Raw genomic sequence first — 27,413 nt, forward strand, 5'->3', positions numbered from 1 at the left:
TGAGATAACAATTCTATTTACGACTTTCCCCTCCGAAAAATCAGGGAGGAAAATGACGCTATTACCTCGAGTGAAAACAAACAATAGTGTCACCAGTGACATTTAGCACCTACTAGGAGGCATGTTCTCTATATTTGTTGCTGTCTAATAGTACACAATTGAAAATGCTGCCCTACAGGCACCCTGAAAAAAAAGACAGATGTGCTGCATAATAGGAAAGAATTTTTGTCAGGCAGGCTCAGGTTGTATGGCGCTTCTTTATTTGGGCAAGCAGCAGCCCTCAACCTAGCGATGTGACAGAAAACAGACAGTCCAGAAAATGGAAGCGAATGCAGGATACAGGTACAAAAAAAATATGGTTTGCTTAAAACCTAAGTGGCAGTTAATATTGTGAATTCTATCTAGCAACAAGTTGTTGCACAAACATGTGACAGGAGCAGGAAAATTAATGTGAGCAATTTAGTTGATCTACATTGCTTCACCTGCTAAGGGGAAAATTGCATAGAAAAAAACCCATCAAAGCAGTGTTTGTATTTAATAGAGAGCAGCTGTTCAGTTGCAAAATTAATTAATCCTTATTGTGTAGTTTTTTTTCCTTATGTCTATCTGACCCCTTGTTCCTGCTCAGTTATGGCACCATCTGCCCCTAGTACATACCAGTTTTTTGTTTTTAACGAATTGTGAATTCTGCCAAACAACAAGTGGCCACACAAACATGTGAAATGACAAGGAAATCAAATTCGAACAATTACGGATATATTTATTGACATACAGTAGAAATGTTGCAAGAAGCCTCAAATTTCTATCTTAAACTCACAGTGCTGTTTTTTGGGTGATTTTATATTTAATACAGAACAATGGTAAAATTAAATATGAGCAATTATCATCTCTATCTTCTATACTAAGTTACTAACAAATGACGTAACTTCCTGTTCCTGCACAGCTCCATTAGTTTCTTGTTTCTTATTCATATAGACTATGGGGTATGGCTAAGAAATAGCAGTTTTCTTTCATTGGCCAATGGGTCTTTAATAAGTGTGAAATCCTGTCTAGTTTTTGCACAAACCAGAAAATGTATGAGCAATTATCTTCCCAATTCTATACTATATATTATTATATGGGCTTAAATTATATAAGCCCATTAGGTTCCTTTCCCTCTCCTGCACAGTTATTTGCCTTGCATCCTGATATGCGATTGTTTTTATCATTGTGCATGAACAAACACACAAACAAATAAACTGCTACGCTAATTTTATTTTTTTTTATTATATTTAAATTTACAGTTTTCTTTCCAATTAGTTATTACATTTAATACGGAGCAGTCACATTTTACATTTAATACACTTCCTGTTCATGCACAGCACTGTACTACTACTAGGTACCCTTCAAACAGCCTTGTGGGCTCGGTTAACATACTAGACGGCACTTTTTTCATCGACCTGTAGGGCAGAGAGGATTGAGTATTATGAATTCTTCCTAGCAAAAAAGTGGGCAAAAGCAGAAATCGGTTTTCTCTCTCTAATCTCTTTTTTTTTTTCTCGTGCAGCTCATTTGGGGCTTGGAGGCTGGAGACACAAGGGCCATAAATCACACTGGTTACTACAGGTGTGAATATGAGCCTGGGCCTAATGGTGATGACTGGGCTCACTTTTTTAAAGTGCTTTTTCTAGGGATGGGCTTTTGGTTACAGTTCATTTCACTTGACACTTTCCTTGTGTCGTTCGGCTATCTCAACCCAGCCAATTAAGTCGAGTAGAAGGTGTTTGTTTCAAGCTTGTAAGTTCTTACGACTCTTTCAAAGCTTTTCACTGTGCAGTTGACATTGTCGGACAGATTGGGCTGTGCAGTAATTGAGTAAATTAATAAAAGTCAATGGATTGGGGTGACATGGCTCAGGTGGCAGAGTAGTCGTTTCCCAACCTGGAGGGTGCAGGTTTGATCCTCCGTCCTCCCATGATCATGTTGAAGTATCCTTGACCAGGAAACTGAACCCCAGTTGTTCCTGATGGTGCGTCATCAGTAGGTAAATGCAGTGAAAGTGTTAAAGTGCTTTGAGTACCTCAAAGGTAGCAAAGTGCTATACAAGTCCATTTCCCATAATTTTTATTTTTATTTTTTTCGGTGGGGGGCAGGAGGGGGGGGGGGGTATTTGGAGAGTTTAGTAGTTATATGTATTATAAAATTGAGAAATTCTATTTTAATGGCAATGAGAACTTAGGAGAATACACATCTGCAAGTTTAAATATCAAATGTGGAGTACCCCAGGGGTCAATACTGGGACCAAAATTGTTCAACTTGTATATCAATGACAAAACAGTAAAGTAAAGTGACGAAAGACTTGGTATTGGTAGGTTGGTATTATTTGCAGATGATACTACTGCCTTTTGTTCTGGGGAAAGCACAAAAGAGCTAATAAAAAAAGTCACGGATGAAACGGCGGCAAGATGGTTTGATAAAAACAGATCAGCCTTTAACTTAAGTAAAACTAAAATAATGCTATTTGGTAATACCAGAAAGGACACATCGGACCAAATACAAATAGACAGAGTGGACATTGAAATATAAATGAAAAATAAGCTTGAAATCACACATCAAAAATATACAACATAAGGTGGCGAGAAATACTGCAATATTGAATAAAGCAAAATTTGTTCTTGATCAAAAATCACATATCTAACTTATTGTGTGGAGATATGGGGTAATAAATATAAAAGCAATCTTCACTCCATAAATGTACTGCCAAAAAGATAATTCCGCCTATAAAGAACACAGAAATCCCTTACTTTTATAATCACAAATATTAAAATTTGCTGATTTAGTACATTTTCAAACTGCTAAAATAATGCAGAATGCTAACAATAACCTATTACCCCAAAATGTCATACAATACATGTCTAAAAGAGAGGAGAAATATGAGCTCAGGGAAAAAACTAAACTTGAAACACATTATATGCGAGAACAATGCTAAAAACCCACGGATTGAGAAAGGAACTCAAACAATAAACCAAGATGAGCAAATTCAAGAAAGAATACAAGCAGTTGATGTTTGCAAAATACAGGGAAGAAGAGTCTTGAACTTGTTTGTTGTGATTGTCTCAAATCATTATTATTTATTTATTATTACACTGATCATTATATATGATTTCTATTTATTATGAAAAAAATCTTTAAAAATCATATATGCAGTACAGGAAGTGAATAAACATATTGCAATAGATGTGAAATGGGGGTAGGATTAAATAAGCTTTGCTTCTTCCTACTCTTTTGGACATGTGGAACTGTGAATTGTACTATGTGATGTATTCCATTGTAACTTTTATACATGTTCAAATAAAAATCATCCATTACCCTGACCATGTTAACAGTCATGAAAGTGTAAAAATAAGTTCCAGCCATCCATACATTTTCTGTACCGCTTGTCCTTACTGGGGTCGAGGGTATGCTGGAGCCTATCCCAGCTGTCTTTTCAGGCAAGAGGCGGGGCACATCCTGGACTGGTCGCCAACAAATCGCAGGGCACATATACACTGTGTTCCAAATTATTATGCAAATTATATTTTTCTCTGATTTTGCTAAATAGCCAATGTAAATTACAGTTATCATAATTTTCAACTCATCAACCTTTACAGTACAATTGGAATGTTATTGAACAAACCTTCCAATGATAACATTATTTTTTTCAAACATAAAAACAAAGCCCTGTTCTACATTATTATGCACAACAGAGTTTCAAAGCATTTCACTTAAGTTAAGTACCGAAAATTGTCATTTGTTGAATTTGCAGCATCCATCCATTCATCCATCCATTTTTCCTCTGCTTCCCGTTCTCCGGCCATCTCCTCCAGCTCCACCGGGAGGACACCAAGGTGTTCCCAGGCCAGCTGTGAGAGATAACCCCTCCAGGTCCTAGGTCTGCCCCGGGGCCTTCTCGCAGCTGAGCATGCCCGGAACACCTCACCAGTAAGGCGTCCGGGAGGCTGAGCGGATGACTGAGCTCCTCACCCCAAAAAAAAGCTAGTGGTGGAAAGGTTTGAGTGCCCGAGTGATCTTTGCAAGATGTCAGAATAGCCTCCCACAGCTGCTGTTTTGTTGCGATCTGCCTCCCACCCTCATAGATTTTTTGATTGACGATGCTCCATAGGTTGAGGACAGGGGAAAAAAGGGGGCCAAACCATGAGTTCTCTCCTTTTATGCCCATAACAGCCAATGACAAAGAGGTAGGTATTCTTTGCATCATGAGATGGTGCATTGTCATGCATGAAGGTCATTTTGCTACAGAAGGTACCGTTCTTCATGTACCATGGAAGAAAGTGGTCAGTCAGAAACTCTCCATACTTTGCTGAGGTCCTTTTCACACCTTCAGTGACCGTAAAGGGCCTACTAGCTCCCTCCCAATGATTCCAATCCAAAACATGACTCAGGCACCTTCTTGCTGCCATCACAGCCTTGTTGAGATATGCTGGCCATACTCTTCTTCATCCATCCCAACCACCCAAGGTTGCACGGCCCTCAGCAGTAAACGGGATTGTTTGAAAATTAATCTTCATGTATTTGTTGAGGTTCATGGGACCTCAGCGGCAAGCAGCTTCCAATACCTGCTTGCTGCTTTTTAATGGCTTTTTCGTACGTGCTGTCTTGATTTGATAAATTTGTCTGGCAGACACCTTTGTCATTATGCCTTTATCAGCACAATTCCAGCTGTCATCTGAATCAGCCACAAATTTCATCACCATACAGAAGTTTTTGTGAATTATTGAATGTTTGCATGCCTTGTCCAAGGCATTGCAATATTTGACGCTTTTTTGTCAGCAGAGATCATCTTTCTTTCCCATATTGCTTGAAATCTGTGGTGTCCTTAGTAATGTGGAACATCATTTTTAAATAGTTCTTTTAATTGGGCTCACCTGGCAAACTAATTATGACCGTTGTCTGAGATTGATATCCGTAATCCAAAGACCCCCATCCAGGAATTTCATTGAAAAACAACAAATGTTATGTTTATGATACTACAATGCTATTTGCATAATCCTTTGCAACACAGTATAGACAATCATTCACACTCACATTCACATCTATGGACAATATAGAGTCGTAAAAATGAGTTAGTCACCCTAAACTTAAAGTAACTAATTTAGGCTTATATTTCAAGATAATAAAAGTGCATTGTCCATTGACGCACACGTTTCATTGAGATTTGTAATTGTCGTTGTGTCTCTTATTGGCTGAAGTGTAGCAGTCAAGTAGTTCCAGCTTAAAGCCCCATTCCCCGTCTCTATTGAACAATGGTGGTGCACTGTTTTTGTCTTATCCACTTTCACTTGTCCTTCTACGTATTTCACTGGGAAAGCCAAGTGTTCCCAAACAGGAGACTGAAGAGGACGGAAGAGGGTTTTCAGACTCTGGCTTCTCCTAAATGGTAAACAAATAACAACTGCCTTTTTCTTTGATGTGGATTTGCGAGCAAGCAAGGATGAGTTGAAATTTGCGCTCATCCAGACGTCTTTTCTTTGGAAGTTGAGATCAAATGAAGTTTCTCCAAAGGGCAGTGACATTCCCCAACATTTGACTTTCATACCGTTGTCCAACGGGAGAGGAGAGCTTTGGCACTCTCGTGCCCGTAGAGGTTTCTTTGGAAAAGGGATTGATTATCCGTGGATGGAAAGAGAGGCGTGACAGCCCAAAAGAGGCCGGCTTAGGAAGCAGAACAATCTCCAGGGATGGCTGTGAAAACACCAGCAATTCTCACTCCCTCTCTCTTCATTCTCTGCTCTCTTTTATTCCCATGAGGAATCAAACGGGCTGAAATGATCACTTGAAATCTTAAGTGGCTTTGCTCTGCTTTTGCCACATGCTAAACATCGCTATTTAACTTTGAGGAGGGAGGAAGACAGTCGACCTATGCGGCTTAAAAATCCAACTCTTCCTACCCATCAGTGACATTTACTTGCAGGCAAGGAGAGGTTGTTGATGCGAAATTGAGGATACAAAGATGCATCCTTAAGTAGGATAGTGACAATAATCGTTTGTTTTGAAAAATCTGTTAAAGGTCCTCTACAGTATTATGCAAAATAGACTTTTTAATGATGTTCTAACATGTGTACTGTATATATATTTGGACACCTAGCAGTCAACATGTGTAATATTATTTATTCATTTACAACATCACTTCATGTTAAATACCTTCAGTGCCTACAGTAACTGTATGTTTACTGTATTTTACTACATACTTGGTCATCATACTTTACTCGCTTGGCTCGGCTTTATGTTGTATGTTTATTGTATATTGTTAATATGTTTATAGTAGATTTTTCATATTACATTGTTTATCTTTTCGATATAGGTATTTTGTATATTGTGCTTTTTGTATTTTTCTTCTGCTGTAACATTGAATGATTCCCACTGGGAGCACAGGTGCTCCTAAATGAGCACAGAAAAAAAAAAATTAGGAGCAATTTTCTTATTATCACTCAAACAACATACACAGTAACACACATGTTCTCTCATATATATAAACACAGTGCCATGATAAGGCCTACATCTCCCTGAGACTGCGGTCCACAAACATGAATGTATCATACGTAGCCTGGCATACTACATGCCATACACACATACAGTCACATAACATGACTGACATCACATCATTACTAATGGCCACTTATCACATTGCACAAGAAGAACAGCGTTGATATCAACCCAACTCACGACAACCATGTCAGGTAATATTTTCCAATAATAATAATAATAATAATAATAATACCTTGCATTTATAAATATAGTGAATTTCTAAACCAAAACAAGGTAGTGTCATTCTGGCATGTGTATAAGTAGACGATGTTCATTTTGATCTCTCCACCTCGGAAATCATCACCTGCCTATCCAGGGTAGCGATCACCCTCGAGGCTGGTTTGTTTTGTCAGACAACTGTCTCTGCAGGCAATGTGCCGCTTGGAGTGGTTGTGTTTTGTTAGGCTGTCTTTTTTTCTTTTTTTTTTACCTGCCGACCTCATCCCTTTGCAATATTTACAGGACATGAGGTTGCTCTCAAATTCTAGCCAAGAGAAGAGTTTGATCCAATCTGATTTAAACTTGCAAACTTTGCTAGCACTGTCAGTAAGACTGGTGCTAATGCTGGCTGTTGCCGTCTCCTCTGGCTCGACACTGTCAGTTGTCCCAGATATCTCTCACCAATTTCCCCTCCCTCCTGGGTTCCACTTTGAAAATACGACTCGATTTTCATTTTTCACCGGACACAAGGTCAGTCATCTTTCCTACAGCGTTCCAGTATCCAACTGATAACAATTAGCTGCGTCAGTGAGTGCAGCTTGTGCAGCTGAGATATTCTGTGTTTTGGAGGTTGCCGATGTGAAAAAAGAAAGACGTGTAGCAGACTTGTAGATTTATATACAGATGTGCAAAAATTTTACTCGTTTGATTCATTTTGTATGGACTTATTTCAGGAAAAGGGTTGAAAAACATACTCGCACGTGTGCTCCCTCTTCATTTTTTCTACTCACGGCTCATTTCTAGGCGCATATGCCGTGTTAGCACTGCAGATCACATGTGCACACCCTCGCTAGTGTTGCTAACATTTGTGTCCTCCTGTCCCACTCCTTAATGGTACGTTGTATGTGATATCCTGTATGACATCTATTATGTGGGACAAGTGCAGAGTTGTAGTATATAGTTAAAGTGGATAAAGTGGACAGTCGTGCCTCTTGGAGACACACAGACAGGCGTGGACAAACACAGCTCATTAGCATTAAAGCCGCAGACACAAAATGGCATGTTCCCAGTGGGGTTAACTAAAAGTATAACTGTATTCTCCGATCGATCAGCCACCGATCAATATCGGCCGATTTCTGTGAAAAACACGTGATCGGCATATGCCGATAAACGCCTTACAAAGCCAATCACAAAACCGATTCCTGTGTCACGCATGCAGAAAGTGGATATCGTGTTCATGGGCTACATACTAAGTTAATCAAGTGTCACTGAACAGCTTTACTCTCTTGTTGTCATTATACTAATTGTGTCTTGTCCTCAAAACACAATTTGTGTGTGTTTTTTTAATGAACATAAACACACAGTGTGTCCAGCCGTATGATGGTGATACTACGACAGGGATCTCCTATCTTGTCAGCTGATTTTAAGTAGCTCAAAGGGTCAAACAATATTTGCTTCAACTCTTCGTAGTTTTTTAATTATAACTGTTGAAGACTTTATGCCTTTATATGATGACAAATGACCACAAAATAGCATAAAGACGACGGCCTCACTGTTGGAGTGGAGATCTGCTTGGTAAATAAAGTAGCGTACAATTTAAATGCTGGCAGTCATAAATAAAACACAAATAGTCGACAGCTCTGATAGCGATGAAAGTTGGAGACCCCTGCAACCTGGACACTGAATTTATTCTCTTTTAAGGTGAGCAGGACAGATTTCTATTTAATAAAGATATTTATTGGTATTATTTTATTCTATTAATGTCGTTATCTTGAGTTTAAAAAATAATTATTGAACAGTTGATTTCCCATGTATTTGTATGACTCCAAAACATGCATTCAATTAAATTCAGATTTTTGTCAAATAGTACAAAAATCATTTCACACAAATAAAGGCAAAAAAGGACAATCTGCCCAGTAATAATTAATTTTCCAGGTGCTGCTGGAATTGTCTAACGGTGCCCCTGACCAAAACCACTCCGTTAATCCATGTCATCGGTATCGGTATTGGCCGATCTCACTCATGTAGGTCTGGGAATCGGCAGCATAAAACCCTGGTTGGAGCATCCCTAACTAAAAGCACTTTTAAACTGTCTAAATTTCAGCATTAAGGCTAGATTTTGGACAACACACTTCCAATACATTATTGTGGGACCTCTGAGACTTATTTGGTGAACAATTTTATAATATGGAACCTGAAAATAATGTTGCAAAATGTTTTTCTTTCCCTTTTCCCGGTAAATTCCCATCAATTTTAAACCCCCTTCATTGAATGACATGAGAGGTGGAATGTCAATGAAAATGAGTGTCGTGTGTGTGATGCATTGACATGACGTTGGTGTGTTAGAGATGCACAAACCTGCACACTGTCCAAGATGCTGAACAGTCAAGTGCTCCTGGTTCTCACATCTGGCCTTCTTCAGCTCACACTCATTGTTGTAGCTTTTGCCATCGGAGCCACAAACCTACATGATAAAAAATGTAATATATAATGATAACAATCCTGTCAAACAGATATTCATCAAATTATTTCCAAAGAAAAAGGCATCCCTACCTCGATGTGAGGCACGGTGTGGCAGGTAAAATCACACATGCATCGGTCTTCTTCGGCGTCTTCGTCCCACAAGCCTCCAAACAAGCGACATCGGTCCAGCTCGCAGCTTTCTGCACCGGAACCAGACCCTCCTGAGCCACAATCTGCATTAAAATAAACATGACAGAAAAGTGATTATTCAACATGTACAGGATACACACAACACATGCCCCCTGATATCCAATACATTAAGAAAATTACACATATAGTTAATTTATTCATGTTATTGTTATTATTACTACACAGGATGATCATATTTTGACATTTTTAAATTATTAGTTTTTTCCAACTTAAAACATCGAAGAAAAATTCAAAACATGGATAAACAGCTCCAAAAACTTGAAGAATCCAGAACCTGATTGATTCAAAGCTATCATCTTAAAAGCAAATATTCACTATATATTTGGGGTTTTTAAGTTTTGACGTAGTAGTACAACTTCTTTGTACACTTTCATGCCAATTAACTATGCTTAAAGCTGCGGTATGTCACAGAGAGTGGCTGCCCACATTCTGCTTTGAGTATGTAAACTAGGCCCGACGTAACAAGCACAGGCGCATTATTTATTGTCAGATAATGATAGCAATTTGGATAAGTTTAGCTACTCATTGAATGTACAGCCTATCATGACTGCAAAGTGTCGATTGCCTGCGTGAGACTGCTTTTGTGTTTGTGTATGTACGTGAACACTAGACATCAGTGAGTGACCAACAATTTATGCCGATTTTTATGCAGTTTAAATTATAACTGTGAAAAAATAATAATAATTAAAAAATAAATATTTCCAAGACTACCTGCACAGTATTTAAAAGTTTTATGATAAACATTAGAGTTTCATTATTTCTGATGGCAATGTTAAGTCAGGATATTAGTTGCAAACTTTTCTTCTCATGCACCGCTGCATACAAAATTTGGAAATTTGTCAATACATGCACCCCTGTTGTGTTGCCTGTGGTATTATTTTTCTGACATATACTCTACATAGTGAGGCTTTTATTAAACCCTATTTGTGGGCTTGACTTGAAATTTCTCACACAGCCCAATGTGCTCCCTAAGAAAGACTCATACAACTTTAGAGTGTTTGGCCAAATCACCACAAAATTTGGCAAAGACCTTCAGGGGACCGACAAGCACGTGTGGAAAATTTTAGAAAGATTGTTTGGATAACATGGCCGCCATCAAGCAAAGTGTCTTTGCAGGGACATGGGCGGGACTTAGCACCTAATTGTCCATAAGTCATTGATCATTTGTATAATAATTGTAAAACTTTAAGGATATCTGTTTTACATGCTAGAATGTCCTCCAAAGCATTTTGGGGGCACCAAAAATGTCATTTACTTACAGTCATGGGTTGTTTGAATTTTGACAGTTTACTAAAACAAGCTTGGCCTTCAACTGCGAAAAGAAAAATGGCTGGCGAATGTGATGCTTCTAATTAAAGAGCTGGGAATACTATAGAAAGTTGTCCCAGCAGCTCTTTATCTGTGACCTTGAAAGAAGAACATTTTATGAGTTCACTTCAATAAGTCAACGAGGTGCTCAGGTTGGCCATATGTTGAACAACGCCCCATAATTCAGACCATGACCGTGACCGGTGGGATCGCAAAAACTGTTGTTGCTGCCGCTGTATAAACTTTACCACGCGGCGATAAATCCAAGTCTTAAAAACTGGCAACAGACGAGGGAAGAAAGAGAAGCTACAGGGTTGTTTGGGGACTCGTTTAGGGGAGGAAAAAGAGGAAAGAAAACCCAAAAACAAATCTAGAGTAAAACTCCCGAGGGAGATTAGGTGAAGCATGTGAAGAAAGAGAGAGACGCGAGCAAAGCACCCTTGGGGGTAACAGAAAGTTCATTTGAAACAAATTTGTTATTCAAAAAGGAGGAAAGCAACTAACTAAAAGCTTTCAGTGCAACTGAATAAATGGAAAAAAACATTTGAAGTTACACTACAGTAGTGTGCAAAAGTCTTTGACGACTAACGCTGTTGTTTTAATGACCTTTTGCAAAGCAGTCATTTTGACAGTTGGACATAATTACATGAAAAACATGGAAGCTATTTCTATGAAACTTTTTCAAGTGGTGGTAAAGTGTTATTAGCGCCATAGCCGGGGGATGCACAAGTGCTGCCGCCACTGGGGAGCTTTTTGTTGAGGGGAATCATGTATTCCAACATGTACTGTGACATTATAAAACAGAAACTGATGCGTGGTAGTTTTCCAACATGATAAGAACTCCTCCAAGATGAGATGTGCCTTGCTGAGGAAGCTTAAAGTGAAGGTGATGGAGTGGCCAAGTATGTCTCCTCCAGACCTGAACCCAACTCAGCAGCTATGGGGCATCTTCAAGCGGAAGGAAGGAAGGAAGCAAGGTGTCTAACATCCACCAGCTCCACCAGTGATGTCATTATGGAGGAGTGGGAAAAGATTACAGTAAAAACCTGTGCAGCTCTGTTCATTTCCGTGCACAAGAAGATCAAGGCAGTGCTAGGTAACTTGGTGCACACACTCAATATTCGCACCAAGGACACAATTTGGACGTGCACACTGTGAGCTTTACCAGCTATTTAGACAATAATGGCGGAGTGTTGACTCACTTTCATCTGTACCGCTCGAGAAGCAATGCATCAGGGTGGTCAAACTGGGGGCCCACAGTAGGGATGAGCGAGTACACCACGATCTGTATCTGTTTCTGTTCTCCCATCTAAATCAGTGGTTCCCAAACTTTTCACAGTCCCTTCAGACATTTGACTTGAAGCCATGTACCCCCTACTCCTGCACACTTCAAAAAAACAGAAACCATTTTTAACTTTCATTAAATTGAAATACTAAGCATGATTAATTGGTGAAATAATTTTATAGTTAGTAATTCCGTTTCAAAAATGTGTATTTTGCATGGTCACATTTTTATAAAAGTTCTACATGAGCACTGATAAATAGATAAGATATGAATTTCTCTTGGAGATCAATAAAGTATCTATCTAAGTATTGGTCCTGTATATGTTTTATTTCAGCCAGATGTTGGGATCTTCCGTTTGAATGGGATGAACTTGAACTTTACTTTTGTACACATGCGATCGCTATGATTTAAGTCTGCATATTAATTTGAGAAAGGGAAAGTTTAAACAATGTACCATGTTTAAACAAACATGATAAAGCAGTATCTAAAGTACAAAAATACATACAAGCAGCGATAAAGCTTCATTTTCAGGGGAATCCCCACTCTCTCATCCTGACACTCACATACATAGACAGGTTTTCACAGTGCAGGGATTGTAACACCAATATAAATTAAACCTTCCAGATTAAACGCTCTCAATACACAACATAATAATCAAACTTACTTACTTATTCATATAACTCACACGGAGCAATGAAGAACTTCATGCCGTGTCTCCTTCCCTCTTTCTGCTATTCTGCCCTGTGCTATGAGGCGTTCAGGTGCACTCGTAATTGTGAGAGTGCGTCTCTAATTGTTTTTTCATTTTTATTCATGTATCCCCTATGACAATTGGCGTACCCCTGGTGGTACGTGTAATCCACTTTGTGAACCTAGGATCTAAATGATCCGTATCCGTCACTGTACTCGGATCATGAACCGGAAGTGGGTGTGGTTTAACCGGAAATGGGTTGGCCTTAAATCGGTACATTACTGTATTTTAAGTCTGAAATTGACATGGATTGAACAGAAGTTGCTATATTTATTGTTTATTATTCAGCTATATGTGTACTGTGTATGTGTGTAAGTCATCTGTAAGACTTTATTTCATTATTTTTGAGTGAATTTGGTGATTCATGCAAACATCCATTGATCCACCCTCCAAACACTAAGGGAGGAAAAAAATCCACACCTACATGACCCTGTGTGAAAATGTGATTGCCCTCTAAACCTAATGGCTGCTTGGGCCACGCTTAGCAGCATAAACTGCAATGAAGCGTTTGTGATAACTTGTAATGAGTCTCTTCCTGGTGAGGAATTTTGGCCCACTCATCTTTGCAGAATTGTTATCAGCCACATTGGAGGGTTTTCCAGCATGAAGTGCCTTTTTAAGGTCATGCCACAGCATCTCAATAGGATTCAGGTCAGGACTTTGACTAGGCCACTCCAAAGTCTTCATTTTGTTTTTCTTCAGCCATTCAGAGGTGGACTTGCTGGTGTGTTTTGGATCATTGTCCTGCTGAAGAACCCTAATTGGTTTCAGCTTGAGGTCACGAAAAGATGGTCGGACATTCTCCTTCAGGATTTGTTGGTAGACAGTAGAATTAATGGTTCCGTTTATCAGAGCAGGTCTTTCAGGGCCTTTCAGGGCGTTACCTTTACGCCAGATGTAATGGGACACACGCCTTTCAAAAAGTTTAACTTTTGTCTCATCAGACCAGAGAGTATTTTTCCAAAGTTCTTGGGGATCATCAGAATGATTTCTGGCAAAGCTGCGATGAGCCTTAATTTTATTTTTGTTCATCAGTTGTTTTGGTCTTGGAACTCTGCCACGCAGGCCGTTTTTGCCCAGTGTTTTCTTATGGTGGAGTCATGAACACTGACTTAACTGAGGCGAGTGAGGCTTGCAGTTCTTTGGATGTTGTTGTGGGGTCTTTTGGGTTTTTTGTGATGTCTTGGATTAGTCGTAGGTACTGGGAAGGTTCACCACTGTTCCATGTTTTCGGCATTTGTGAATAATGGCTCTTATTGTAGTTCGCAGGAGTCCCAAAGCTTTAGTATGGCTTTATAACCTTTACCAGATTAATACTTTGTAATAAAAGGTTTCATTTAAACACTGCCTTCTGTTTTCAGTTATGTTGTCATTGCCTAATATTTAACTCGTTTTTATTTATTTGTTTAATGAGCTGAAACATTTAAGTGTGACAAACGAAAAAGAAATCAAGAAGGGGGCATCTACTTCCTCACACCACTATATAACACAAAGCTTCGATGTTGGTTTTGTTCAGATAGCTTACAATATATTGACCTACATTGGATTGGATTTAGCATCTTAAATGTACAAAACATATCAAAGTGGCCCCCACATCTATCATTTTTCAAACCTGCTGTACACTGACTGCTCTAATGTATACCTAATTTGACTTTGTATAGAATTGTCCCTTGACAAGATACAAAAAAAATAAATGCAAAATTACTTAGGTCATGTTGGCAGCCATTTCCATGCCATGAACCATGCCAACAGCACTCGTGCAGCCTCAGACCATGACCGCGCTTGACTATAGGCAAGACAAATATCTTGCTACTCACTACAACTGTAGGTTGACTAAAGTATATTCAAGTTCCCTTTGTTTATAGTATTGTCCCTCGAAAAGATTGACAAAATTCCTTTCGAAGGACCCCAAAACCATGTAAAAAAATCCTCTAAGCATGGCCTCATTACAGTATAGGCCTCAGCATTAATGCTTACTTGCATATTTACAAACCCTGCAAGTTCAACCTAATCATTCATGAAATTCCCAATACAACACTGTCACAGGTATATTCCATAACAAGTCAACCAGGCAGGAAGAGAATGGAATAACAGGCATTCCGAGGTTGGCCGCTTGTTACTCCGCCAGCTCAGCAGCGCACCATAAAAGAGAAACTGCAGGCGAAGCCAATTGGTATTCTGCTCCAGCCTCCTTCTCAGAGACAAATAAATAGAAGAGATAAGACATTGGAATGGAATATAGAAAAAGTGAAAGGCAAAAAAAAGGTGGGTAGGAGAGAGTCCTAATTAGCTTTTTGCTCTCTGATGTGAACCACCATGCTGCTGGAGAACCTTTCAATTAATGCACGCACTGGCCAAGATGACTACAGTAACTCTCTGCTTTGCCCATCCAACCATTGTTACTCAATCCAGTCCAAAGCCTCAGTCTATGTAGCCAAGGGAGCTCTATTATTAAGATGCAGCGGCGAGGAGAGGACGAGAAGGAGGAAATAAATAGCATACAAAATAGGCTAAGGGGAGGAAAAGGAAAACATATTGAGGATTTGACTGTGTGCATAAAAGAACAAATGGCAGCCGAGATGCTTTTGTCTAACATGTCTCCAGGAGTGTAGACGCCATTGATGGGAAAATAATAGAGGACAACATTCCTATGACAACGTCAATTGATAAGGGGGAGGGTTGGGAGCAAGACAAAGTTACACACTTGCATCTTTCACACAGAGACAATGCAAAGTAGCCGAACCAGTAGATGTGGCATTTATTCTCATGTGTCTTTATACTGCTGCAGCTGTGTGCACTTTCACAAAGCAGCACTGAATCCCATCTCAAACAGCGACATTTGCTTACATACGATCATCCCTCGTTTAGCGTGGTTAATTAGTTCCACACCCAAATTTCTGAACTTCTGCGAAGTAGGGTTCAATATTAATAAATGGAACATTTTTGTAGTTAGAGCAAAGAAAAGCTGACTTTTATGACTTTCTAAATACAATCTTTACCATTATTAGAGCCTTGTTGACATGAAATAACATTCCTGTAATCACCACTACACTCCTATTATTCTTTGTTTACACCGCATTGCTCCACTGGAATGTGCAGGCTATCAGGCCATCACCGCAGGGACACAAGAGACGGTCACGGCTTTAACTATCAGAAAGCTATCAAGCTAACTAATTAGCCTGTGATTTATTTACTGTATTCTAAACTTAAGAAAGGAAATGGAATTGGGATAACTTCTTTTCACTCTATCATGTCAGACATGCCATGGTTGATTCCATGCGGTAGCAGCTGGTGTGATGTATACAATACTTGACTGATAATTGTTTTCAACACAATATGGCCTGTGGAATACCCTCACACACAGGTGGCGTCCTACCTCCGATACTACCTTCAAAGGAGGAATATTTGGAGATCGACTTCAGAAAATTCGGTGCTTTTTACACTGACCAGTGTCACAGGCAAAAGGTGCTCAAGTCCCGGCTTCAATAGGAAGTCAGAAAGGGGCTTGTGTGGTTGTTCACACAGCAATACAGCTTCTGACATATAAAGTATTTCTCAAACAGAGACAATTGCCAATTGCTTTCAACACAACAGGGTAAAACATATGAGTGTCCGGTGTTAAACTTCACATTCCAGTCCCAGCATTACTTAACACCCTTACACACCGGTGCCGTCCCACCTCAGTTCTGGCACTGATACTGCTTAAGAGTGTGGAAAATTGCCGGGTCAACTCCCATGGTAAATCAAAACTACACTGTAGAGCATTGAATATGGTCTAAATATGGTACATGGTGGTGTAAAGACATATCTCAAAGCAGATGCTCTACAGTTCAGTCACTCAGGGGCATATTAGCTTAGGTTCTCAAAAAAAAGGTAAACTCAACGACGACATCTCTCAGCATTTGTGAAAGCAATTTATTAAATATCAACTTAATTAAAAAAGGGTCAGAGGGAACACCCTACGCTCCCGCAACATAGGGTACGCGCTATTCAAATTTGCCACTTTTCCTGAGCAGAGAAAAGATGCTAAAGCTAGAAAGCCAGGCCTACCCGAGTGTGAAATTAAACGGGTGATAAATTCCCCTTCTATGGTCAACAGTGGGCCCGCTGTCATTTTTCATTACTGCTAACTAAAAAGCGGGAGAAAACAAGGTTAATTTTTTTTTCTACTTGACACCCTCCCTTCCCTCAAGCAAGCCTAAAGAGAGGAGGGTTTTTCTTCTAAAAGGAGAATAAATCCTATCTCCTCCTTGGGTTTATCCTAGATTTGAAGTGGGCCCATTTGTATGTTGTCTGTAGCAGAGTGAGCCAATACTGTCTTTGGGCTTTTATTCTCTGATGGAGTGTACAAGAAATAGACCTTGTATGACCAAAGAGACACATCCAGCAGCTCTATTGAGTGGATAAAACATGTTTTCAATGAGCATAGTACTCAAAGACTCATCGAAGACCTCCACCAAAGTTGAACCCTGAGCAAGCAACGCACACTGAGAACATACCATACCATAATTATTTTATTTCTAGCAGCAAACGACATGCCATTCACTGTCGTAAGTATTGCAGCATAACAACACAAAACAGCCCACAACCACCCAGGCCTGATTTCATAATTTCTAGCAGCATGCCATGCACTGTTGTGACCATTAAAACGTTTTACGACAAACAGCCCTCAAACATTTTCTACTTTCTATCAGCAAGTGGCATACCATGCACTGCAAATACCTTGACCAAGATGCTGACCTACGACCCAGATCCAGTGACCGGGCAATGGCTGCCCACTGCTCTTCAAGAGGAGGGGTTAAATGCAGAGTACAATGGTACAATGGTACAATGGTACAGTACATGTGACAAATAAAGATGTCTTTCTTTCTTTATAATACTAACCACAACGCTGAACCAAACCTATACTGATATACTGATTCTCCTTTCTCTACTTGCAAGCAGTGTGCCGTGCACTGCCATGACCATTCCAGTGTGTTTTACTACAAACAGTGTTCAATCAAACCTACCCGAATTTGCAAACCTGAGCAGTATTCATTGGTCAAGGCATTGCCTTGACTATTCCAACCCATTTTTCTCCCCTGATTTTCTCATTTCTGGCAACAAGCAGCATAGCACTGACTGTCTTGACTATTCCAGCACCTGAGCAACAGCCCTCAATCAACTCACTCTTAAGCCATGCAGCCTTGCTAGTCGTGCTGTGCCAGATTGTTGTTTCTACCTCGCCAGCTTCATGCAAGCTCCTGCCACGTTTGCTAGCTATTCTCGTTACCTTTTATCCCTGCTGCCTACTGTTTTCCTGTAAATTGTTGAGTGGTTAAACGAACGGAGTTTTGAACAACCGAGCCCATGTCGCTAAATTGTCAACATAGATCTCTTCTACGTAGGAGGTGTTTAATGAAGCGAGTTGGTCACCACAGTACAATTATTGATGAAGCAAGACACCCACTTAACCCTTTATCTTACAATACATAGTCACTGATAAGCCTGACTGTCATTTCTGCTACTAACTTGGAGCATTAACATGGAGACAGCTGTTCAACTCCAACAGCCATGTCATTCGTTGATGCTGACAACACCAAGGTAGATTGGTTAGCAAGGTTAATAGTGTGCGTAAAGCGCTTAATGTAAAGTTCCAATAATGCCTCATGCACAGCCACTTCCATATCACTGTATTGCCATTCATAGTAGCGACGCCATATTTCACAGTCTGATCTGACTGCTCTGTTCTCGCGAGACAGCCTTTCTCCAAACGTGAAATTTCTTCACTTTTTAATCCTGAGATGTGAGATCTCGTAACACGCCCAGTAATAATACAAACAGCTCTCATTCAGATCTATCCTGATTTCCCAATTTTCTAGCAGCAAGTAGCATGCCATGCTCTGTCAAGACCACTCCAGTGTGTTTTACTACAAACAGCCCTCAATCAAACCTATTCTGACTCCCCATTTCACCAAGCAGCATATCATGCACTGTTTTGACTATTCTCACCCGTTTTAACGTCCCATAACCGTCTCCCCTGTTTTCCCAATACATAACAGCAAGCAGAATGCCATGCACTGCAAAGATTTTTCCAGCATAAATTTGTCAAGTATCCCCTGGTTTTCTCATTTCGATCATCAAGCAGTATACCATGCACTGAGGTAACTACTCCAATGTAATACAACCCACAGCCTTCAACCAAATCTATCCCACTTTCCCAATTCAGACCACCAAGTACCATGCCATGCATTGTCTTGACTATTCCAGTATGGTAATAAAATGCACTGTGGTGACTAAAATAGTCAGTTCTACAGTCAACTTGTTACCATCATAAAATATATGAATTACTCTATATTTGTTGCCAGTTAGCTGTTTAGTGGCCAACGTTAGCAGTCTAACCCACTGGCTGGACTTCTCTTTAGCGTCACAGTCTCCACTATGCTATGTCATAATCAACTAAAGAATTGCTTTAATTTACAATCGTATCACCTTTCTTCCTGTGACTTGATGTGAAAAATCCAAAGAAGTAGGGCTCAAGGCCTCATGTTGCATCGATTACAGACAACATCACATTTGCCCTTGCCTGTGCCACTTTTGTCAAGAGGTCCAATTTTTGATGGAGATGAGCACAAAAAACTGGGGAGAGACACAAGAAGGCAGCCGGCAAGGCGCTCAGTGCTGTGGAGCACACACACAAAAAAGAGACGAGATTCTATTGTGTATGCCTCTGAATCAAAATGAGCAAGTGATGGAAAGTGGAGGATGCTTGGGGACAGTATGAACGAGGCGTAGAATGAAAGAGAAAAAAAACTAAACCCATCAGGCACTGCGACCTAGCGAGAAGGACCCTCGGGAGTGGTCTGATGCTGGGCGACTGGCAGACAATGTGGACAGAGTGAGAGATGAATTACAGAGTGTGACGCACAGAGGGAGGGGGTTGGGATGGACTCGCACATTTCTTCATGCTCTACATCCAAAAAAGGTCACTGTCTGAGTCAATGAAATGATGTTAAATGGACCACAAGAGGTTTCGGCGTCATGATTCGCCTTGCAGGCCCCTGGCCAATGTGCTAGACAATGAGAACGAAGTAAAACGAAAAGAAAGAAAAGAAAAGAAACACCTCAAGCTAGCTGTTGAAACGTAAGTGGATTAATCTCGTGTCTATTTGCACCTTACTCCTCCACCTGCCTCCAATCTGCTCTCCTTCACATATTGTCTGCTCACTGTGATCACCCAAAAGCCACCAGGGGGACGGTGCACCGCCATCTGCGTGACAGCCAGAGGTTGGCTCGTCGCTCCCCGTGGAGTCGGGCTTGAGGAAGGGAACGCAATACACTCGCTTGGCACTGTCAGCACCAATCAAGATATGATTTGCTCAGTGAATTAGAGATAATTCATTGGGAATACAGCACTACACTAAGACAACTGACTGAGCTACAGGCGTAACAATTCACTTTCGCACTTTGGGAAGAAGTTAATGGACAGCAGGGCTTCTATAATGAGTAACAGGGCACACAAACAAATGTAAAAGATGACAGAAATAAATGAATAGTGAAATAAATATATATATGTATTTTTACCCTTTCCAAAAAAATGGAATATTCTGGGAAAGTTTATTTATTTCCATAACTCCATTCAAAAAGTTAAACTTTCATAGATTATAGATTCAGGGCCCACAATTTAATCAATGTAACGCAGTTCTTTGTTTATTTTTACATACTTTTGGCTTCTAGCTGATACAACCCACAGAAACATGAATTTAAAAAATTACAATACTGTGAAGAAATCACCATTTTCCTCTCAGTTTTTGCACATCAAAACAATCAAAATATGTTACTTTCAAAACAATATGTCAATCTTCAATACTTGGTTGGGAATCCCTTTGCCTTAATCACTGCTTCGATGCGCCGTAGCATTGAAACAATCGGCATCTGCTTTGGACGATATGGGCATATCAGTTTTCGGCAAAAAAGCCGATATCGGACATCCCTACAATGTATACACTGGCACAGTCACACCGGTATGCTGTATCCTATCCAATCCACTTTATTTATATAGCACATTTTATAAACACTGTTTCCAAAGTGCTACACAGACTAGCAAAACCACAAATAATACGTAAATAAGGGAATGTAAATGTACATGTAAATAATAAATAAAAATCACTACAGTAAAAACTAAAAAATCCAATAAATAAAAACAAAGAAATGTACAACGGTAAAATATTTAAACAGGAAGTAGAAACAATAAAAGCAAAAAATTCCAAGAAGTAGGTAAAAAATAAATAAGTAAGTTAAATTTAAAAACTAAAATAAATAAAACAATTAAAACTAAAAAATAATAAAAGACACAGAGGACCACACGACTCACGCCGAGTTAAAAGCCAGAGAATAAAAGTGGGTTTTAAGACGAGACTTAAAGCTTTCAATTGTGGGGGCCGTTTGTAACCTGCTAGGACTTAGGAAAACAGATTTAGTTGAAGGCTTCTGTATTATGGGACATCAGGTTTGAGGGCCGTTTGCAGTAAAAGGCAATGGAACAGTCACTACACAGTATTGTATGGTACAGTACAACACATACGGCTTGCTACTCAGGATTAGGGAATTTGGACATCGAGAACATGTTATTAAGAGCCGTTTGTAATAAAAATTTTCATGGCATGTTCACAACGTTATATGTCATGCTGTTAGACAGTGGGAAATTAGGACTGATTTCTCTAATGGCTGTTTGTAGTCAAAATTGGTGATCGTAACAACACTAATAGAATGTTGCGAGATGAAGAATTATAAAACCATGACAGATTCAGTTGAGGGCTGTTTCTGTCATATTATTCTAGGATATTTGACAGTGCATGGCATGCTGCTTTCTGCAGTTCATACATACTTTTTAGCTTTTGCCTCACTCTGTCAAATAGGAAAGTCAAATATTAGAAACAGCCCACCATTCTTGAACAGGCCGCGCTTCTTTGACTGAGCTTGAATCTATTGAGCAATCAGGCTTCTATAAGTTGCAGTCGCTTTCACATGGTTTTTGACATGGAAAATAGAATTAGTGCATGTGCTTGATATACAGCAACCACACAACAAGAGAAAAAAAAATGATTTGAAAATGTCCAAATGATCTGCCTTTAATCAGCCAGAATGAATGGCCAATCCCCACGATGGGGTTGTATTTATGGCTGCACAGTTACAGTTCATCCTCTCTTCGCCAGTTCATTAGCATGCGGCGGGTGGCATGTGCGGCCATTAGCAACACAGCACAGATGACTAAATACTGTAGCGCAGGTCAGTTGATTAAGATGATTACACACTTTCAACGGCCGCTTGGTTAACATAATTACGCCATTTCAAAGTCCATTTCCTACCTTCATCACAGCTGCCGGCTTTCGCCACGTCAATTCTTCTCTTCTGCACGCAGGAGGACAGGCGGAGCTCGCATTCGTTCTCGTAGGTGGTGCCGTCGCTCCCGCAGACTGGGGAGAAGGATTCGCCCGAGCATTGTGGGCACTCACATTTACTTTGGACACAGTGGGAACCCCAGGCGCACACAGTGTTGCCACAAGTTTCTGAATAACACACAAAGAGAAGCATTACAGTGAGTTAAAAGGGAATAGTTAGGTAGGCAGTGTGAACGCCACATCCTGTCATTCCTGTCTCTAGCGTGGTGTGATGTGACTCAAAAGATCGGTTCTGCTTTAAGGTTGGTCGTGACAGGACTATCTTTAAAAATCTGTATTGAATTGAAGCCAAAATGTGTCAAATTCTTCGATGAATCAAAGCACTTAGCTAGAATCACATGCTTGAACTGTGGATGCAACAAAGCAGAAGAAAGACACTGAAAGTATTTGATGGACGAGTCATGACAGGGCATGATATTCCACATGTGCTTAGAATTACAAAACTAGTGAAGATATAATGGTCAATTTGTAGTAAACTGTGTTAGAATAGTCATGACCATGAAGGATAAGTTGCTTGCTCCTTGAAATTAGGAAAATCATATGGTCAGCAGACGCCAATAATTTCCTTTCAATGCCGATCACAAAAGCCGATCCCTCTGGCTAGTACCATTGTAGCCTGCAGCCCGCAGCCTATCGTGATGCCTTTGTGCAATGTAGTGTCTTGCTCTAACGTCTTGGAGAAGTGTCCCTCGCCCACTTTCCTTCACACTATGCAGGTGTGCCAAAACAAACATGTCTGCCATGTGGAACTTACCTGCCATTTGTGAGAGTGATATAAAATGAAAAACATGTCACGAAAAATATCTGACGGCACTAGCACGTTAATAAGCTTTCATTTAACACAGCGTTTGAAGAACAAACACTTGGCAGAGCATGGTGAGTTTTCGAGACTCATGGTGCAGCATCAGTCGGCAGCTAACATACTCATCACTCGCCCGTATGTGCCTGACAGTCAGAAGGCTAAGCAAAATTCGCAAGACGAGATGAACAGCCTTTGTCAGCGGTGGAATTTTAATGCCTGGTACAAGTAAAGGTACATTTGTTTGGACAATATATGATGATAACAAATATAGCTCATAAGAGTTTAATTTAAGAGCTGATATCTAGCAACTTCCATGGTTTTCTTGATAATAACCAAAATCACTTAAGTTCTTACATAGCTACAGTATAGCATTGTACTGCTAAAAAAAATTACTCTTTTGAGCTATCTTTGTTGTCATTGTTATATTTGTCCAAACAAAGGTACCTTTAGTTGTAAAATGAAGAAGAACTGATGAAGCAAGGGTTGTGGTCATTTTGTCGTTGTTTCTTTCAGATCACATAGCCAATAGCAGGGGTGCAGCCAGGAATTCTGAAAAACCCTGATCGTAGCATCCCTAGTCAAATCAGTAAATGAAATGCTGCTTGGTGCTTGAAATTAGTAAATTAGGATAGGTTTGTTATCGGGCAGTTCGTAATAAAAGATTGCAGTTAGGCCTGTCACAATAGCAAATTTTGCTGGACGATAATGACCTACAAATTATTGCAGATAAACGATATTATTGTCAACATTATTTTGAGAACGTTTCTTTCATTAATGTAATTATAATACATATATGGCATGATAATGCGAGTACACTATCAAAATCAATAAACAACAGAACTTTTAAATAAAATAAACAAACAAACAACATAATACATTAAAAAACAAAAAAAGACAAAAAAAGAATGAAAATAAAATAGACTCTCAGACTCTTTTGCACTTAATTGCACTTAAATAAAAGTCAGAGCCAAAAACAGAAAATAGACCCTGTTTCTCTTAAGAAAAAAAGCACTCCGATAAAAAACACACACAACAATAAAAACAATAAATAAGAGTATCAAGACTTTATAAACAAAATTGCACTTCAATAAACAATGGACACAGGGTATTATTCCTTAAGAGGAAGGCTCAACATGTAGCATACAACACTGTCTGTGAGCGTGCACCATTTTGCGCTGTTTTGTTGATATTTACTTTGCCGACCAAACGCCTCAGTGAGTGTTGACTGTCGGAATGAAGACTCCATTGCACCTCGAGCAGCATTTTTTGTTCCCAGTTGGGAAAACTGGACAGGATGGTCGTGTTTGAGGTGCACATGAAATTTGGTTATATTCCCCCTCTTCGTCGCCACTACTTTTCAACAAATGCGACATATCGATGGGCTCACCTTGTTAATTCAGTTTAAAACTGAAATATTCTCACACTGGGCCTGTGGCATTCACCTTAGAAACCATCGTTTTTGTGCCGTCATTCATGTTTGCTCACTTCCAGGCTGCAGCACTCGCTAGCAGCCCCAACTCCACCCACTGGGACCGAGAGACTGAATGACTGACAGGAGGGTTCACTCACTCTGCTCATTCCGCTATACAACCAATGCACCCAGGTGTTGAGACAGAGGCACAGAGTGAACCCTCTTGTCATCCAGCCTGTTTGGCAGAGAGAGAGGAGGAAAACAAACACGCATGCACATGGCAATTTATTGAGGCCAGTGAGATTATTAAGTTTGTTTTTAGTTATCGTGCGATTAAGTGATTTATTGATTATCGTGACAGGCCTAATCCCAACAGTACATGACATGCTGATTGCTGCTAAAAAATGGAAACGTGTGCAACTCTGGAACAGTTATGAAAGTGATGTTTGTGGGCTGTTCTATTATACTGGAAAAGTTACCAAACTGCATGGCATGCTCGCTGCTTTTAAGAATTGGGAAATATTTAACCGAAGGCTGCACTGAACGCACTGGAATCGTCGCAACAGTACATGAAACTCTGTTTGCTAAAAGACATCGGAAAGTAGGCTGGACTGAAGTTTACGGCTGTTTGTACAGTTGAACTGTGCTGGAATAGTTACAGAAATGCATGGCATGCTGAATGTCCTTAAAAATTAGGAACTCGAGATGAATTCGGTTCAGGGCTATTTCTTGTATGACACTCAAATTGTCATGCAGTGTATTATACGCTGCTTGTCTTTAGGAATGACAAAATCAGGATATACTTTGTCGAGAGATTTTTTTTGTAAAACACATCGGAATAGTCAAGACAGTCTTAGTATGTTGCTTACCATTCAGAATTAGATAAACAGGACAATACGGTTGAGGGTAATTTGTAGTACAACACTTTGAAATAGTCACGACAGTGCATGACATGCTGTGATGTATCCAATACAAAAAATATATTTTCCAAGAAAACAAGTGATGCCCATTGGTTAGCTCTGTGAGGAAATACACACAAACTACCAGTCAAACGTTTGGAGACAACTTCTCATTCAACAGCATGAGAACGTGTGTCTAAACTTTTGACTTGTACTGTATATGTATGACATAATTAGGACATACGGCAGGTGAAGGTGATGTGTTAGTGCAGTACTTACTGCACTCTCCCTGGCTGACCACTCGGAGATCCATCTGTTTTTTGCAGGCCCGCACATGCAGCTCGCACTCGCTATTGTAGGTGGTTCCGTCGCTTCCACATACGGGCTGGTGGGACTCCACACACTCTGTAGCGCAAACACAGAGCCCGCTCTGGGCATCGCAGATTGCCCCGAAAGAGCAGTTGGCACAGGCCTCATCTAGAACGAAAAGAGTGACCGGAGTGTAAGTGTAAGTTTCCATATTGACAGTAATATATACAGTCACATTTAACCACAGGCTACCTGAGGCAAATTCTGTTCATTTGAATAAGAACTTAAAAAAAAAACCCTTCTCCACAGATAGATCTCTATTGAGGTTCAGATCTAAAGACAAGGATGAGGAAAAAATGATGACTAAGTCCTGAAAATTCCCAGGAGCAGAGTCGGCATCAAGTGAAGACATTTGGAACTACCCGAGCTCTATAAAGAGCTCAAACTAGTAAAAAGTTTGAAACACTCCAACAGACACTCCATCAATCAGTACTTTGAGGGAGGGCGGTGGAGCGACGCCACACAGCTTTTTTAGAAGTTTGACAAACGACATTTGAAGAACTCTCCAGTGTACTGCTATAAAAAAGAAGACTGGTCCCAATGCCAGTGGCTGCTTTTAATGAGAGCCTGGCACTGCTCATCAGCTAGCTTGATGGATACCGAGGACTCACTTTTATCGCTTATTCTGAGTGTACTGAGCAGCACTCACCCCGTCTGTCCGTTTTCTATGGTCTGTGGACGGTGTTCGACAAAGCCAATGAAGATGATTTCTCGACAGTGCATGACATGCTACTATAAAATCAGGATGGATGGAGTGTCACCAACACCCTTTTGAGACCGAGATCCCTGGTTTTGGCCGTAAACCTGCACAACCAACATTCTCGCGATCGAACTGTAAAGTCCCAAAGATCGACCAGTACCTCGTGATCGACGGGTCGGTGACCCCTGTCGTAAAACACATTTAAATAGTCACAGCTGTGCATGGTATGCTATTTTCTGCTTGAAATTTAGAAATCAGAATGTTTGCAGGATGGCTGTGGTTAAATACGCTCGGATAGTCAGGCTAGTGCATGCTATGCTGCTAGAAATGGGGAAAATCAGTGATGTTGAGGGACGTTTGTCGTATTACGCTGGAAACACCACGAGTGTGCATGACAGGCAGCTTGTTGTTAGAAATAGATAAATCAGCACAGATTTGTTGAGGGGTGTTTGTAGCGTTCGGCTGACATTACATGACATGCCATTTACTACAATTAAAATTGGGGAAACGCACTTTATGTACTATAAGACCAGGATAGTCACGACAGTGCATGACATGCCGCTTGCTGCGAGAAATCAAGATATCTTTGATCCTGTTTTTACACGTTTGTAGTAAAGCGTTTGTAGCACTGGGGTGGTCACGACAGTGAGACGTTGTTGAGGGCTGTTTGTAGTATGATGCTGGGATAGTCATGACAGTGTATGGTTTGGTTTTTAAGAATTACAAAACAGTATAGATTTGGTAGGGTTGTCATGGTAATGCATGGTGTGTTGCTTGCTGCTTCACATTAGGTACCGTAATCAGGAAATACTTGGGACATTTGTAGTAAATCACGCTGGGATAGTTACGACAGTGAATGGCATGTTGTTTGTCGCTAGATAAGGATAGATGTTTCTGAGAGCTGTTTGTAGTATTGCTGGAATAGTCCCAAAGGTGTGTGGTATGCTGCAGGCACTAAGTGAACCAGGACGACCTACGATCATCTATTTCCTCCTCTCCAATCATTACCACCTCCAAACGATGTCATGCTGATGGTCTCACGTATGTCTATA

At 40.1% G+C, this 27,413-nt stretch overlaps 1 protein-coding gene across 6 annotated transcripts in view; it reads right to left on the minus strand.

Annotated features, from left to right (window-relative positions):
* The window catches only part of agrn (agrin), a 379,909-nt gene that overhangs the window by 123,400 nt on the left and 229,096 nt on the right, over positions 1-27,413 (minus strand). For all 6 annotated transcript variants that reach the window (XM_054781405.1, XM_054781230.1, XM_054781147.1 and 3 more), the window contains 4 exons: positions 25,572-25,769; positions 22,088-22,288; positions 9,277-9,419; positions 9,082-9,187 (listed from right to left, as the gene is read on the minus strand). In XM_054781405.1, coding sequence (XP_054637380.1) covers positions 9,082-9,187; positions 9,277-9,419; positions 22,088-22,288; positions 25,572-25,769 — 648 coding nt within the window. The remainder of the gene's footprint in view (positions 1-9,081; positions 9,188-9,276; positions 9,420-22,087; positions 22,289-25,571; positions 25,770-27,413) is intronic.

The sequence above is a fragment of the Dunckerocampus dactyliophorus genome, chromosome 1, assembly GCF_027744805.1.
Source record: "Dunckerocampus dactyliophorus isolate RoL2022-P2 chromosome 1, RoL_Ddac_1.1, whole genome shotgun sequence".
Taxonomy (NCBI): domain Eukaryota; kingdom Metazoa; phylum Chordata; class Actinopteri; order Syngnathiformes; family Syngnathidae; genus Dunckerocampus; species Dunckerocampus dactyliophorus.